General features: G+C 38.9%; 1 protein-coding gene across 2 annotated transcripts in view; it reads left to right on the top strand.

The window, feature by feature from the left end:
* The window catches only part of LOC119730214 (kinase suppressor of Ras 2-like), a 44,023-nt gene that overhangs the window by 3,932 nt on the left and 23,455 nt on the right, over positions 1-16,636 (top strand). For both annotated transcript variants that reach the window (XM_038203004.1, XM_038203003.1), the window contains exon 2: positions 16,053-16,199. In XM_038203004.1, the coding sequence (XP_038058932.1) occupies positions 16,053-16,199 (147 nt within the window). The remainder of the gene's footprint in view (positions 1-16,052; positions 16,200-16,636) is intronic.

Below are 16,636 nucleotides of genomic sequence, written 5' to 3'. Positions count from 1 at the left end.
TGAATGTGGTTCATCTGAAAGGGATTTCAGTTTAGCGGGTTCAACAAAATGGGCTGAGGGGACTGGCAGGCAAGTCTAATTACTCCCACTTCCCAGGTTTCAAGGAAATGGAGTACATGACTCACGCACTGACTGTACACGCAGGGCATTGACAGAGGGCAAAGACAGTTTAAATCGGGTGATGAATGCTTATAAAGGGGTTGACTGTCTCGCTGACCACAGCATCGACGATATGCACGATTCATTCTTTGTCAGGTTATTGACACAATGTTTCAGAGAAGAAACCGAAATAGACCCTTCAATCCTTGATCACATTTACATGTACATGAATTTACAGATCCTTGTATTCTGTAATCTCGACAAGGCACCTTTTTTTTTTATTTGCCGTCTCTGGTGAACTGGAATCGAAATGAACTCCAGATTTTTGTTGTTGGCGTGGTCCTGTTGACCTACTTCCTTGTATCCGCACATTAGTTCACATGAGAAAATATTTTCACTAGACCCTGGTAACGGTTGTTACAGAGCATTTTCTGTTTGTTTGCGTAACTAAATCCTGTTAGACTGGCTTCATGCTGAACTGAGATTTTTTTTTCCTGTCAAAGTTTTTCTTTCCCTTTTCTTTTAAATTTCCCCCAAAAATCTTAACCTACAGTTTGTATCAATTGCCCCCAGCAGATAATGTTAACAGGGCCTTGCTATTTTTTCTAATTCTTTCCATATTTATGGTAAGGGTACCCGGTACCTTAAAAATAACTACCAGTGATGTCCTCAATTTCAAGTAATTATCTTTCCAGACATGGAGCTTAGTCACTGCGCCATTTGGGATATTTCTGTGACCTAATATGACAAGAGTTTTTATTTAAAGGATCTGATGTCAGTGGTCACTTGGAAATTGTTAGCAGTAAGCTGAGCGTGAATCACACGAAACTGATCCATGTAGCTATCTTGAGTCCAGAAAGAATAGAAAGAAAAAAATCAAAAGAATGAGAATCACCTGCTTTGAACAGCGTCCCTGGGGATAACCAAGGTTGTCTATTATTATTTCATTTTTGTGGGGGGTTCAAAAATGGTTAAAAACCACAGGCTACTGGCACCTGGCCTAGTTGATGATAACCCGAACAGATAAAACCATCAGCTGATGGTTATATTCCAACCACCAAAATGAGTCATTGCCTGAAGTCCAAGTTTCTTCCAGAGCCGATGCTGATGTGTATTTTCCATGTAGTTTGAAATTGCAGACAACTTGCAGACAACTTCCTTCATTAAGTGTGATGCAGTTTTAGATCATTCTGAGCACATTCTGAGCACACTTTCACTGTTCACTCCTTCAATGGTGAAAATATTGTGCTAGCTGTTATTCAGATTTTTCATTAGGCCAGGTACATTGAACAATAGCTAGCACAACGCTTTGGCCATTGAAGGGGGCCTCATTTTAGACAAAACTGCAGCCGATTTCACAAACCTTTACGCAGTGACATAACTCCCCTTGCAATTTACTGCGTCAGTTGCGCAACATTTCACACTGTGCAGTATTTCTCACTGCGCAACATTTCAGTTATGACACATTTCACAAAACTTTCACAGTGTGTACATGTAATGCATGTATACATGTAGGTCAGCATCTTGAGCAACAAATTATGGCGCTACGTGCGCAGTCATTTTAGGTGGCGAAAGTTATGGTGTAGCAACTGAAAATTAACTATTTTACTACTAAATCGTGATCGTCACTAAATCGTCACGGAGCCTATAATTGCACAACTTATCAAGTTTGATACGAGACACTCATAGCTTTGTGTTTGAGGTACCGGTACATGTACATGTATGGATTGCTATTTTATTCGTGACAGAATTTTTAGAGTTGCCGCACAATTAGAAAGAAATTTGGACAAAACTATTTTCAAAATGGCAGGCGGAGGTGATTCAACGACTGTTGCATGACCAAACAAAATAATACACAAATAGCAGTCGAAAATGCTGTAATTATCCTTGTGACCTCGTCCAAGACATTTAAATTGTTTAAAACTTTGCACAACAACGCCCAGTTTTGTGAAATCGATCGTAAGTTTATTGCGCAGAGCTGCGTAACCAAATTTGTTTGCAAACGTCCTACGCTTGGGGTAAGATGCGCACTGTTTTGCAAAATCGGCTGATAGAAATTGTTGAAGTTTTCCCCTACTCATCAAAGTAAAAAAACTATTACATTTTTTTGAAATACTGATATGCATGCTTCAAATCCTTTTGGGAGCAAAACACAAATAACGTATTATAAGATGGAATTTTTGCGCTGGGGGTGATAAATGACGTAAATTTTACGTACATATGTGAATGTACATTTAAAGAGAACAGAACGAGTGTTATGGCCCAGTATACGTGTAATTAGGCATACATGTAGCCTACCTGTACATGTACACGTGTGTAAATGTTATTATTCATCCTTTGGCATTATATTAGAACCTCCGACATTATTGGATTATAATTGCCCAGTGCCATAACAAATAGAACCTGGATTTTGTCTTGCACCCACAACTGCAGTGACAGTCAGCCAATGGTCTACATACATTGCTCTGTTGCCGTGAATGTTTGATGTGACTGGTCTGGGTATTTTACAACATTCAGGCATCCCCGGAATGTTATCGACCACACCAGCTAAAAATCCCCCCTGTACTGTTACAATGTGTACATGTACGTGTAAATAACAAATATGCATGTCAATAAAATCCTACATTGGCATGTGTAAATTATCCCCAGTCAAATCAATCTCTATGCATTGAACGCATTTGGTGCGTTAGTCTGCTGGGGTTCAGAATATTATGGGATTCTACATGTACTTGCATGTTAACGTGCGTCAATACAATGTAGGTCACAAGACAAGGGGGCAGCTGTTTTTCAAGGAATGATGTTCAGGATTTTGTTTCTCGGGGCGTAGTCAAGGATTTCTGATAACTTGGATTTTATAAGAGGAAAAAAACATTCAGAAGGACCAAATAGTCTTAGAATAGAGTTGGATGATTTATTTGTTCAGCAGTAACAACAAAAAATACAGGTATGAAATAAATTGAGGATTTATTTTGATTGCACTTGATTGTTGTTTTTGTATTGATGTGCGCATTTCCTTTGATTACATGATGAAAGTGTATGAAGCAATTAAAAAAAAACGATTCATGTACCGGTACATGTACATACATGTATACTGACAATACCGGTGTCACATGAAAATCCGACTCCTATGAAAATCGGACCCCTATTTCCCTGTTATTGGTTGATCCCTCGCACGTGACAGGTCACTCTCCCGAAACGATCCTAAAAATGGCATAGTATTGTACTCACGCGTGCGCAGTACTACCATTTTGAGTCCACATTTCATGGAGTCGGATATTCACGCTACACCGGTACTTATTCTCAGTTCAACATAACAGGATAACAAAAATAACATGCATCCTGAGTTTAAGACACACCCTCTACAAGGATGCACTACAATTTGCTATAAATGAATATATGGCTTTGAAATTTGGAGCAGTCATTATTTTATTCTTTTCAACTGTGTTCATTGTAGAAGTGATGCATACACTATAAATACATTGTACACTGCATTGAAGGTTACTTTAAAAAGAAAAGATGCGTGCGACCCAGCCCAGAAAGGTCAGTGTTGTGGTCCAGCGGTGCCTGGCGATTCTACAAGCAAGGTCACAAACTGTGCCTGACCCCACGTGACAATGGTGAAAGGACAGAGCATTCTGAGGCCGAAGGCATTGTGTATGGCCGTACAGCTAGGACTTGGCCAAAATGCATTGATCAGTAAATAAAGAAGAGGTGGACAATAAGCGCTCGGAATAACGAGCATTTTTGTATACATTCTGTGAATGAAAATGTTTACATGTACAGTTTTCTTTGCTGCTTGGGCACATACATGTACATGTGCACAGTCTTGAACTTTTAACCTTTCCAGGATAAAGATTTGGACTTGGCTGTATATTTTTACGGACTTGCAATGTGCATTTGCCTAGTATAAATGCATTCATATGCTCCCATCTGGTGTGTTATTGCTGTGGTTAATGTGGATTTTGTGTGTGAGTTTTTTAAACTTTGAGAGTTAGTGTGTTTACATGCAGACTGTAGATTGTAAGTGCTGTCTGTGTAATTAAATTGTAGTCTTTTTTTATTGTTGTGCATGTACTGGTACATGTACGGTACTTCATGTACATGTACCAACAGTACATGTACATTGAATACATGTACATGTACATTGTACATGGTCAGACTACATACTGGTACATGTACCTGTGTATGTACTACAGGTAGTTGCTGTTTTTAATGTGTAACATTTATAAAGTACATGTATACATGATGTATACATGTATACATGATGTATACACATACCTGTACCTGTTCATGTACTATGTGTATACATGATGTATACATGTACTTTATAAATGTTACACATTACAAACAGTGCATACAGGCACAGGTACACATTCACACTGGGTGTGACCCAATCAAACTGGGTGTGGCAAAGAGCTAAAGGTCATGCCTGTAAGCAGGCTTTATGGATACATACACATACACGTACATGTTGTGTACATGTAAACATGTACATGTACCTTGTACAGTATGAAATGTACTTCAACAAATTTACAACAATACAGCTACATAGCGTAGAGGAAGCCAAAATTGTTCACGTAGTAGTGACTGCTTTCTCAACGCGACCACTTCAACAACAAAAATTGTAGGCAGTTGCTGAGATCAAAGCAACCACATCTTTTGCATAGGCCTATAAAGTGTGTGTTCCAAAGTGTTTGAAAAAAGTTGAAATGAAATGCCACATACACGTACTATGTACATGTACATAAGTGTTCTGATTTTTTTTATCATTGTGGAGATTATGTAAAGCTCACACATTAAGAAGTACAGGTACATTGTACATGTATGTAAATACAATACACAGACTTAGTATTATTTGTAGCATTGTGGAGCAGAGAATGAAGCATGGATTTAACTAAAAGTGCCTAGAGTAGGGAATGAATGCTCAGTTTTGTGCACGTCAATAGTAGGCCCTTACAACAGTGAAAAAAAGACAATGTAGTGGTTTGTTTTTTGGAGTCCTTTTCAAAGATCTGGGGGGAAAATTTACTATTGTGTTGTTTGTTTCGGGGGCTTTTGAAGTGGACCGAGAACAAGGTTTTACCTAGGATTGGAAAATTCCCTCTCCAGCCCAGATGACTCTAGAAGATACTGAAGGTGAAGGATAATGTATGCACATCGGGGTTTTGTTGAAATTTGAGCAGAAAAAAAAAGGCAAATCATAAATGGGTCATTTCTATAAAATTGGTGTCTGCTTTTTCACATCCCTGTTACATCTGACATGTATCATTTTGTAAATACAGGATGCACTCGGCCTCCTTAACCCTCGGTTTGTTTGATCAGTCACAGACAGTCAAAAATTGAATCCTGCTCCCTGCCGTGCCGTGAGTCACCAACAGTCAGATCATATTTCTTGTAGGCACTGTGGCAGTCAAATTCCATCAATAGACCAAAGCAGGCCTACCCGGTGTCTATCTCCTACACTTAAAACAGCTATACAACAGTCACAGCCAGTCAATCCTGCTTTATGATGGCAGGGAGCCCTCAACTGTTAAAAACAGTCACTTGATTTATTTTGACTGCTGGGCTGGCCTTGTTGAAATTACCAGCCAGAGAGGGAGGGTTAATGCTGCCTTCTCCTAAATGTAAAGCAAACTACCTACGGTACCTAACAAATGAAAATGGCTTGAACTTGTCTAATGGCAAATTTCAAAGTTCAGAGATGACAGGGACAGGAAAAATGTCGCACTTTGGATCGTAAGTTAATAGAATGACAGGTTTTACATGTACATGTAAGGCTGATAAGTGGGCTGGCTTGTGTAAGGTTTTTCATCATTATGTTTCGGATAACAGTACTTGTACTTTTGCTGTTCCTTGCCTTTCTTTGTTATGTTGTAATGTAAGAATGACTACATAAATAATAATAATAATAATAACAGAAGAAAGTGAATTACTCGCAAAGTTGTAAACTAGAATCTGCCTGTTATTTCTGTATTGTCTGCTTTTTAAAATGCCTGTCCAAAATTGCATGTTGTTGTTTAAAAAAATGGGAGGACGAGTCGCTAGATGATGCAGTCACTGACTGGAATGGACTGGCAGCTACAGGCGTGTCAAAGTGGGGCTTAAAATCTGTAAGTCACCCGAGGAGAAAGCCAGACAGTGTAGGGTCAGACTTCAGCAGCGTGTACGTGTATATACTGCAGTTTTTACAAGGAAAGATATTGATTTGTCAAATTAGCAGCAGGGACGCCAGTGAGACAAATCCATACTGTGGCCTTGGGCTTTTTTTTTTTTATTCTTTCTTCAGAAATCAGAGTTTCGGCGTGGGCCCAATTTCACTGCTCTGCTAACCACGGCGTTCTGTGGTTACAGCATTGCATGGAGCACAGGAATCCTGTGCTCTAGTGATGTAAGCACAGAATCTCTAGTTGGATGTACATGTACATGTATGCATCTAGGTGTGCATAATTTACATGTAACGGTAACTAAAGGGCTTTTCACACCATCCAAAATCTCTGTGGTTGGACCAGGAAACAACAAGATTCTGGGAAGCCTTTCACACTAGCAAGAATCCAATATGGCCTCTACACGGGTCCGACGCTCTTCACATGTAAAATCCAACTCTTATTGGATCAAGGGTTGAGAGACACTACCCGGGTAGAAAATCCCATATAGCCAACACGTGTGAAACCTGGTGTTATTGTAAACGGTACGCATGTTTCCACTTTACACATGTACATGTATGTGGTGGACCCATGTCGATTTCAACATCTAGGCCTTTTCACACTAGCGCCTCTCAACCCGGGTTGAATTCAACCCTGGGTGAACCCAGTGCCGCCCCGGGTTGACTTATTGATTTTTCAACCCCGCATCGTTTCACACTTGTTTCTTGCTGACCAAGTTTAATTTCACTCAGTTACTACTGATTTAAACCCGGAGCGAGAGATTCAACCCGGGTTGAAAATCTCAACCCTGGTCGAAGTCAATCTCAGGGTTGACGCAGGGATGGCATGGCGCAGGGTTGAAAATGTTCAAGGGGACACATGTTTTCAACCCCGCGTCAACCTGAGATTTGTCTAGTGTGAAATTGCCTATGCGAACTGGCAGAATTTTCTGCTGGGCAATTCCCAAAAATTGGATGTACCGGTGCATGTCAGACACTTAACCCTAACCCCCTAGGCCCTTGTTGCTTACAACCATCCTCAATCCTCCAAAATCCTCCAAAATTTTGCAACTCCGCCTAAATTTTTCAAAATTGTCAGACAGTCCTGCCTCAAAATGCATTCATCCTCAATCCTCCAAAATCCTCCTCATCCCCAAAACTTTGCACTCGTGTTTAAATGAAGGATAACCAACGCCAAATCCTTCAAAATCATCAGACAGTCCTGCCTCAAAATGCATTCATCCTCAATCCTCCAAAATCCTCTTGTGCTTCAATCACCACTCATCCTCAATCCTCCAAAATCCTCAAGTGCTTCAATCACCATTCATCCTCAATCCTCCAGAATCCTCATTTGTTTCAATCACCATTCATCCTCAATCCTCTAGAATCCTCCAAAACCGCCAGGAGGATTTTGGAGGAGTGAGGTGGGTTAGGGTTAATTAAAGGAGCTGCTGTTTGAAAAATGAATGTGATATTTTACATCTAATGAGTAGAAAACAATTACAGACCAAACTAAGGTACCGCCAACTTGATCAGTGGTTTGACGTATGAATTGCCCATATGTTAGTGAGCAGAGATTCTTTGCTTCGAAATGGTAAGCAAAAGCAAGCCGTGGTTTCCACTTCCCCTTGTCCTTTCTACCACATGGATGGTCCGACCAGGTCTTGTGCCGTCATTCCCTTCCTCAATTCATTCACCATTCATCTTTTTTCAGAGAACCTGTTTGGTTTTTAGCAAAGATTCTGGAAATCCTTGGCATTGGCAAGCAGTTGTGGCGAATGGGTTGTGATGTATGTATGCATGCTGGAAGTATGGCTAATTTCTGAGATCTGGTCGTCAAAATAGGGACAATGTGCACATGGCTGAAAAATTTATACATTTCGGTTTGCAAGTATCGTTAAGACCGGTGCATACTTCATTATGCGAAGCGAATTCGAGATCATAAAACAAAGATTTTAAAGACATTACATTGGCCATTAAGGGAAACGTTCATTTTTTTTACCATTAAGACAGACGTGGATATTTTATTTTGGAAATTCATTGCTTACTGGGGCACGTGTGGTCTAGCGGTGGAGCACAGGATTCATGATCAAGAGGTTGTGGGTTCGAGCTCCACCGTGGCCGTGCGTGTTGTGCCCTTGAGTAAGGCACTTTACCTTAATTACTCCTCTCAACCCAGGTGTTAAATGGGTACCGGCATTGTTCAATGCTGGGAAGGTAACAGACTCGCTGTGGAGGTGTGGCGATCCCCCCACAGCAGCATTTCATGGACTTGAGTCTGGCCCAATCGCTAACGAAAGAGAGATGGGCACTCTGTTCCTGTGAATACAGGTTCGTCCCCTTTATTGCTTACTGACCATGATAAAGTAACGCTGTTGTGAGCTGGCACTTGTACATATGTGCATGTTGGTTTACAAATTACATACCCGGTACACGATTTGTATCATCTAATCATTCTTATTGTTAGCTTAGAAAAGAAAAAGCTAGAAGAGACACTGTTTTCTTGCTAACAGTTTTGTTGATTCATTTCGATCACTCAGTGATCTCTATTTTCGCACGGTGGCGTGAATATGTATCTCATGACTCCCAGGGCCCAGTTCACAATAATTCAGTTCATACCGGTACAGTTGCGAAACTCGCCCACAGTAGTAGCTGGGATTCACCCAACTAAACCTGAGTCACCGGGGCCTGAAATAGAACGGTGACAGAAACAACAACACCAACAACAAAAGAGCAACTTCATGTTGGTTCCGGACTCCGGTGGTACTTATTGCCTGGTTCCCAGGGGAGTTGAAAACCTGGTGTTTGCACCCATTGACTCATTGCCGGTCGATATTGGGGCAAACGCTTTCATTTTAATGTTTTTTTAGTTTATTTCACAGGTGTGCTTTTGTGTAGGTTTGAGGAAGTGATGCAAGAAAATTGGGGAAATCCCCCGAGTTTGGGGGAAAAAATCTAGTTAATATTTTACAGCTGTTGATGAAAAAAATCCATACATGCACATTTTCTATCCGGTAGTTCATCTGTGGACAGATCTCCTATGTGGAACACCATACTTTTAACAATGCTATTAAAGGAACTTCTGCAATTTTTTTTTTTTTAAGTTGTGATGTCTATGACTATAATGTGTTGCAAAATGTTGTTCAGTGAAGGTACGGTATTCTTTGCATGCACATGTACCACTCAGGAATATTAAAAATCCATGTGATTACCCATGTTAAAATGTGTGTGCGTGCACATGTTCATGTACATGTACCTGTATCTTTTTTGCATACTGTGTGTACATAAAATTTAATTGCACATGGCAAAGCAGAATATCTCTTTTGCATTAAACTTCATTTACATTTGCACACGTGCACGTAGGTAGATGATGTACACATATGTACGTGTATTTATTATACATATTTTCAGCAACGCGAAGAAAAACATTTGATCAAAATTTCCCCAGATAAATAATATTGCAACCCATAAGTTAGGCCATGTTTAAAAAAAGAACAGTAGTCTCTCGTCCATTTTTTTTTTTAATGAAGGAGGCGGCGTTGAGGCCAATTATTTGGCGGATTGATTCTTCCAGTTTCTTGACTCTTTTTGCTATAGATACAAAATTGTGTGCAAAGGAGCCGTAGCCCTTTGTACATGTACATGTATACATTGCTAAAATTTTGTTGGAAACAAATAAAAAGACTATTGACAATATCTGCTCCGTTCACAAGTACCCCCTCGACGGCAAAGAAAGTACAGTTGGGGGTGACCGACCGACGCCATCTTGGCATAACACTGCGTGTACATAGTACAAATCCCCTGGTGTACGTGCGTCACACACTAGGAACGGTGTGCGTCAACCAGCTAAATGTCCCGCCCATGGGTCGTTGATGCCAGGTAAAAGGGCGCCCTCGTTCATTGGCACACGGAGCCCATAGGCCCATTTACTAAATATTGCAAATGTTTGAATTTAAATAAAAAAACAGGTGGGCAGAAAAAAAAGGAAAGCAGGTGGGAACAAAAACTGGTTTATTTTTTACTTGGCCCTGTAGATGTAGCGAAGGGCAACGGAAGTAGACATAAAGAAGTAACTCCACTAATCTGTTAGATTGAAGTCTAGGGTCACCAAACTTTCTTCGCTGTTTAGTAATAGAAAAGAAAATACATGTACATGTACATGTGCTTGTACACATACATGTACAAGTGTATGTATGTTTTAAAAGCTAAAAAGTAAGCCAGCATTGGCTATCAGTACCTGCATATCTTAGACCACTGATTCCTATGTCTTTAAAGTTTTTTCATGTTTAGGTACCGGTACACTAGTTCGAAAGTACCTTGTAATAAGTTGTATATAATTAACTGTTCTGAAATCTATCTAGATAAAAAAATATGTTGTATCTCTTTTGTGTTGTGGAATTGAAAGTGGCTAAATATATTTATCTGTAAATTGTCCCACAGAAAGTTTCATTTTAAAGTTGGTACGACTACGTGCTTTTTTGGAACGAAATTTAGAGGAATATCCTGTAACAAATAGGCCTAAAGTTGCTTGTTTGTTTTTGCAGGCTTTATACAGTCTTAAAAAGTGGTTTTAAATGGCGCGCTCCAGTTCAGAAAGTGTGCGAACTATTCAAAAGGAATTAGGACTTACATGTAGGAGCATCCCGCTCTTAATTCAGAAGTTGAATTAATTAATTGATTACTTGTCATGGGCCGATTGTTTTCGTGCGATGTCTCATTGGAAAGCTCATAACTAATTTCATGTTAAAAAATTATAAATTCAATTTAAAAATCTATTTTTCAAGGTGCCACACCCACAAAGCATGCTATTGTATTCACCAACATTAAGGTAAATGCATGACAAACTGTGAATAAAAGTGGATGAGAAAAATATTCTGAAAGAATCTTTTCTTCTCTGTTTTTTTTTTTTAATAGTGTAGAATATTTTATACACTGGAGGGTTGCTCTCCAATTACTGCCTCCAAACTTGATTGCACTTTTAAAGGACCTTAAATATTATAACAATTACATTGTATTGTTATTTTCTTCAATAGAAACTCGTTTGCATTTTGATCTGTTATTTTCTGTGGCACACCTCTGGCATTTGCTGCAACGACATTCATTGGAAATGAGAATTTGAGAAATTCTACAATCAAAAATGTGACCTTTATATAAACATGTAATTTACACACTGCTTGCTGCAGGCATTGAGTGTCTATCAACTACATGTATATTTCAAGGGGTGCTGGCAACCAGCCAAATTGGTTAACATACCGGTATATACAAAACGTTGAATTGTTGGCTGGTTCCCAGATTGGGGATCCAAACAAAACATTTGGCTCTAATGATTGACTTGCATGTTATTTTTAACTACATGTGGTAAGACAAACATACCATAGATACTATTTCTGTAGTGAACATTTTATATTATATGATTAACTTGTAAGGCCGAGTAAAAAAAAAAAATAGTTTCTCGTCCGGGGTTTTTGAAAAAAGGGAGGAAGCGGGGCTTTTTATTTTTTATTTTTTTCAAGATGACCGCCTTTTCAAAATTTCCTGCAACCGTTGGTGTTCCACTGTTTAAAGACACTTTTAAAGATGAAAGACAAGTTGGACAAGAGAACTGAACATATTTACAGTGTCATTTAGAGTTGTATTGGTATTGGTATTTATTTTCCGATGAATTTGTGGACTTTTTCGGTGTTTTTCTACTACATTTTTCAAAAATAAAAAATAATAAAAAAATCCAGGCGGCCTCCAAAAAGGAAGCGGGCGGGGACGAGAAACTTGTTGTTTTTTTGCTTTGCCTAATAATTATACAAAGTAAATTGATGCTTTTTTATGCAAAGTTTTGAAGTCCGAATATAAATCCAAAGTACAGTTGTACATTACACATGTATCGGTGCAATCCACATACATACACAGTACCTCATTCAAATCAGAAACTGATGTAATAGATTGTAGCTCATCCAGTGAAAACAGTCGGGGACGTACATGTACGGTACATGTACTTTACATGTACATTTATGTAATGTGTAAGGAGCATTATGTTTTGCAACAAATCTTCGAATTGCATTACAACAGATACCGGTATAATAAATCTTGTACTGTAAAACGGTTACGTGAGCATTTGACGTACATGTACAATGTACATGTACCGGTACATGTAAGATGGCCTTGTTACAAAACGCTGATCTGAAGCCCAAATCCTTTTTTCCCCCAGGGCTTTAGGCCTGTTTTCATAGTTTGCACTGTCCTTATTTGTCAGGTAAATACATTTTGCAATTTTGGATTTAGATTTAGATTGATTTATTTTCACACCAATCGTGGCCCTGAGGCCAAATCATTAATTAAAAGTGTGGTACCTGAGCATGAAATAAACACATTTTGCAACATACTAAACAACAAAAGGGTATCTATTGAGCTGGGTCACTGGCCATAAACCCTCACAATACAGCCTGGCGCGTAACCCAGCCATAAATTATGCAAATCTGTCATCTTGAGCCAGTCTGTCCCTAAACACACTGACAATATTACCTGACTAATTTGTATACCATTGCCTGTGCCTATCCCCCCCCCCTTTTCAATATCTTGTCCAGCCTGCATACATTATGACAAAATCCTTCATAAATTACCATCCATGCTCGCCACTGATTGGATACCAGCGCTTTCTCAGGCTGACCTGGGAGGTTTTTTTTTTTATTATGTGGGCCCTGGATACCGGCTAACTCAACTGATCTGCCTCTGAAATTTGTCAGATGCACATAAAAAATGTGGCGTTCTATCTTGTATGTTATCGTAGTAATGTGCCCAGATCTTGTTCACAATTTTGCTCATGCACGTATGTGTACATGTACACGTAGGTGCTATTTTTAATGTGTACTCTTTTGATAACAGAAAAATATTTGTGACATCAAAAGCAGTGCGATACACGCACTATTTTTTTTTTCTAAATTGCAATGTCATCATTCAAACAAGTTATTTTTTAGATGTTCCCAATTTCTAAATTCATCATTCAAACAAGTTTTTTTATTTTAGATGTTCCCAATTTCTAAATTTGTCATACTGAACATAATTTAGGAATTAAAATATTATAAATGTGCATCGATGTTCATGTTGGTGCATATGCGTCTAATTTTCCTAGAATAATTTGTATTTGGCGTGTCAAAAAATAAGGGCGTTATAAGTGTATAAGAAGAAGAAGAATTTGTTATTCTGAAGGAAAAAAAACAACAATCAAAACTATGAATTAGCAGGTGAAAGATGCAATCAAATAAATTGTCTTTGTTGTATAAGCGCTATTAAAGGGAATATACATCATTTGCTTTTGCTCTAATTTTCAGAAATGGATGGAATTGGGGGGTTGGAAATATAAAGCAAATATAGTTACACTGACTTTTTGGAGGTTTTGGGTTCGAAAATGCTATAAAAACCAAGAAAAACGATCATTTTCCTGTAGTCTGGTTCCCTGACTCCATATAAGAAGAAACAGAGCAGTTTACATACATTGGGGAATTGTAAGGTCATGGAACCAGTCTAGCTGGCTCGTACCCGTTCAAAGGTTTGTAATCGATTGCAAACAAGTGCAATGGTCAATTGGGGCCAGTATTTGAAAAAAAGCCAGTTGTTTCCAACGCTGATCGGCCGATCAGCGTTGGAAATTGATACAAAAATACCACTTTTCTTGAAAATGACAGAATACCAGGTGCCATAATTTTACAGGATGCTTTAGACTGTCATTTATCAACATCCTATTAAGGTATTTCGCAAAAACTTGGTAGTTTTATTTTTCGATGTTTGCAAATGTTGTATATTCCCTTTAAGAACCCTGATAATGCAGTTTATTATTCCAAGGTAAGTGCACGTGTATAACTCATAAAATCTGTCGTAAAATAATATACCAGTACAGTTAATATATACTGTCCTTACAGTATTTAATGATACAAACCTTATGTTCACAAAATTATACTGAGGTCAATTGTTGTGGACGTGTACATGTACCGGTACTTAGTTAGAACATGGCCATTATGAGCGTGAACATGCATACATTGATGTGTACTTGTATTTGTTTAATTGACTTATTTGAAAGTGAAGGCAAATATCTCAGCTTGGGAGGGGCATATATTCTTGCCTCTATTTTTGAGAGACATTTTTGGGGGTCAGATTTTGACAGATTCAGAAAAAAAAGTCGACTACCGTACATGTTGGTCATCATGTAAAACATGAGATAAGGTTATGTTTAAGAAAGGGGGGGGGGGGGCAAAATGGTTACTTCTCAAAACTTCTCGGGAATGGGGCAAGTACATGTACACATTGTAGCACAGAAGGTTCACTAGTCGCTTACCCTCCAGGATCCCTCAAAATCCACCAAGGAAGTTTTGTAGGATTTGGCAGGATTCTGGAAGGTACATTGTATATATCGTCAGTTGAACCACCAAGTGACGTTGGCCTATCGTGTGCACAAAGTCCATAGACAATATGTCACTTCGTGGTGTACCCAGCGATATGGAGTTAGCCTCTATATTTTATTTGCTTGCCAATGAAAACATGGAAACTATTTCATTGGTTTTCTGCAGAGTAGTGGATTTGCGTAAGACTGAGGAAGGTTCCCAGCTTTATTTCCAAGCAATAGGGCTAGAGTTCAGGAAATATATTTTTATAAAACCAAAAAAAAAAATAATAATAATAACACCTGCACAACTGGTGTTCCAAATGATTTGAACAGGTAAATGATGCAAAGTTGGCTACTGTACACATTGAAAAACCTTTTTACAGACCAAAAAGATAAATTATGTGTCATAATTGTCATTATCCACAGATGACTGAATAACTTTCGACTTATAAAAGGTCAGTGACTATCTTCTCCAAACTGACATCACACAAGCAAACTTTTTTCCCACATTGCCAAATTTGGAGATACACGTAAGCAGAGACATCGAGTGGCCATGACATGTTCCTCGATTCCGAGGAAATCCGGAACTGGTACCCTGCAATGTATACTGTAACTTCCTGCATGGTGGCCAGCTGGACCACTTTGATAAGGGATGGGCCACTAGATTCGTGGTATCAATCGCCAATTGGTGGCAAGGAACATACCGGTAAATGTGTTAATTGTACACGGCAATGTGAATGTACACATATACATGTACAGTGAACATGTACATGCTCATCCTGTTACATTATCCCTCATCTGTTTGCCATTGGTGTCATTCAGCAATGCGTCAGTCATGTCATGTGATAATCATGTGACCTGACCTTGAAAACGATACAACTGCACGTATCTTTGAAGTCTGAGAAGCAACAGCCTTTCTGATTTGACCTTCCCCTTTAATTGAGTTGTATCTACTCACAAATTGAACAATGAAACAATTAACACTACAAGCCCCACCCCAACCCCCGCCCCAATTTCTCTACCCCACCCCTTCCTGGTTTTCAATCTAAATTGTTTGTTTCTGTTCATTAAAGTAAGAAATTATCCTTGAAATAGGTTTCCCGCCTTGTGGTTTTTCTATGATTTGCTTTTTTGATAGATCACTGGTGAAGTGAGATAGTTTCCCTGAGTTGAACAAACACCACAACATTCTGTCCCTGTCTGACTTGATTAGGTTTTCTGGAAAAAGAGTCTGCTGGTTAATGGATTTCCAGATAAACCATTTTCCTCTGAAACTTGAAGAGGTGAATGATCCGATATATTGAGGAAGAAGAATACTTTTCCTTTCTAATCTGTACAGCTGTATTTCTTCACATTTTTTTTTTAATTTTAGAAATTGATACTTGTATCTCAACTTGACAAACTTTAAAAACCTTCTTCTTTCACTTTTTGTTTTTGCAGGGCAAACTGGCCCAGCTTTTCGGCCGGCAACTAGCGATCAAGCAGCGAGTCAAAAACAATGGCTACCCTTTGGATAACGAGCTCAACCAGTTCCCCAACCTGCGACATCTGCTGCATGTTGTGGACATCCAGGGAAATGCAAGAGAGGTGAATTTAGTTTTAAAGAAAATGGCTCTGACTAGAGGGGTTTTCAGAACATCAGCTTTTTTCACCCCGGCTTCAAATACAGTTTTCAGGCCCCTGACTTGGAAAGACTCGGGCTCATTGTGAGTCAGTGTTCTGCGTCAGGAATGTCAAATCCTGAAAATTGGAGGCCAAAGTTTTTTTTCCATCTGGATTGAACATTAATGACGTCTGAATGATTCTCCGAAGCCAGAGATAAAGGAAGGCTTGTGAAAAGCCCCTTATATTTATCCTTCAATTTATATTCGCCGTGGATGATGTAGGCTAATGTAACCTCTGTGTTTGGGACGTACACTGACGTAAATGTACATATGTAACCTCTGTGTTTGGGACGTATACTGACGTAAATGCATCACGTTTTTGTGAAGTGAATCTGCTAACAGTTCAAAAATATAACCTTA

Source organism: Patiria miniata, unplaced genomic scaffold, assembly GCF_015706575.1.
Source record: "Patiria miniata isolate m_02_andy unplaced genomic scaffold, ASM1570657v1 HiC_scaffold_22, whole genome shotgun sequence".
NCBI lineage: Eukaryota > Metazoa > Echinodermata > Asteroidea > Valvatida > Asterinidae > Patiria > Patiria miniata.
Note: the sequence above shows the minus strand (reverse complement) of the source record. Positions and strands in the feature narration are given on the sequence as shown.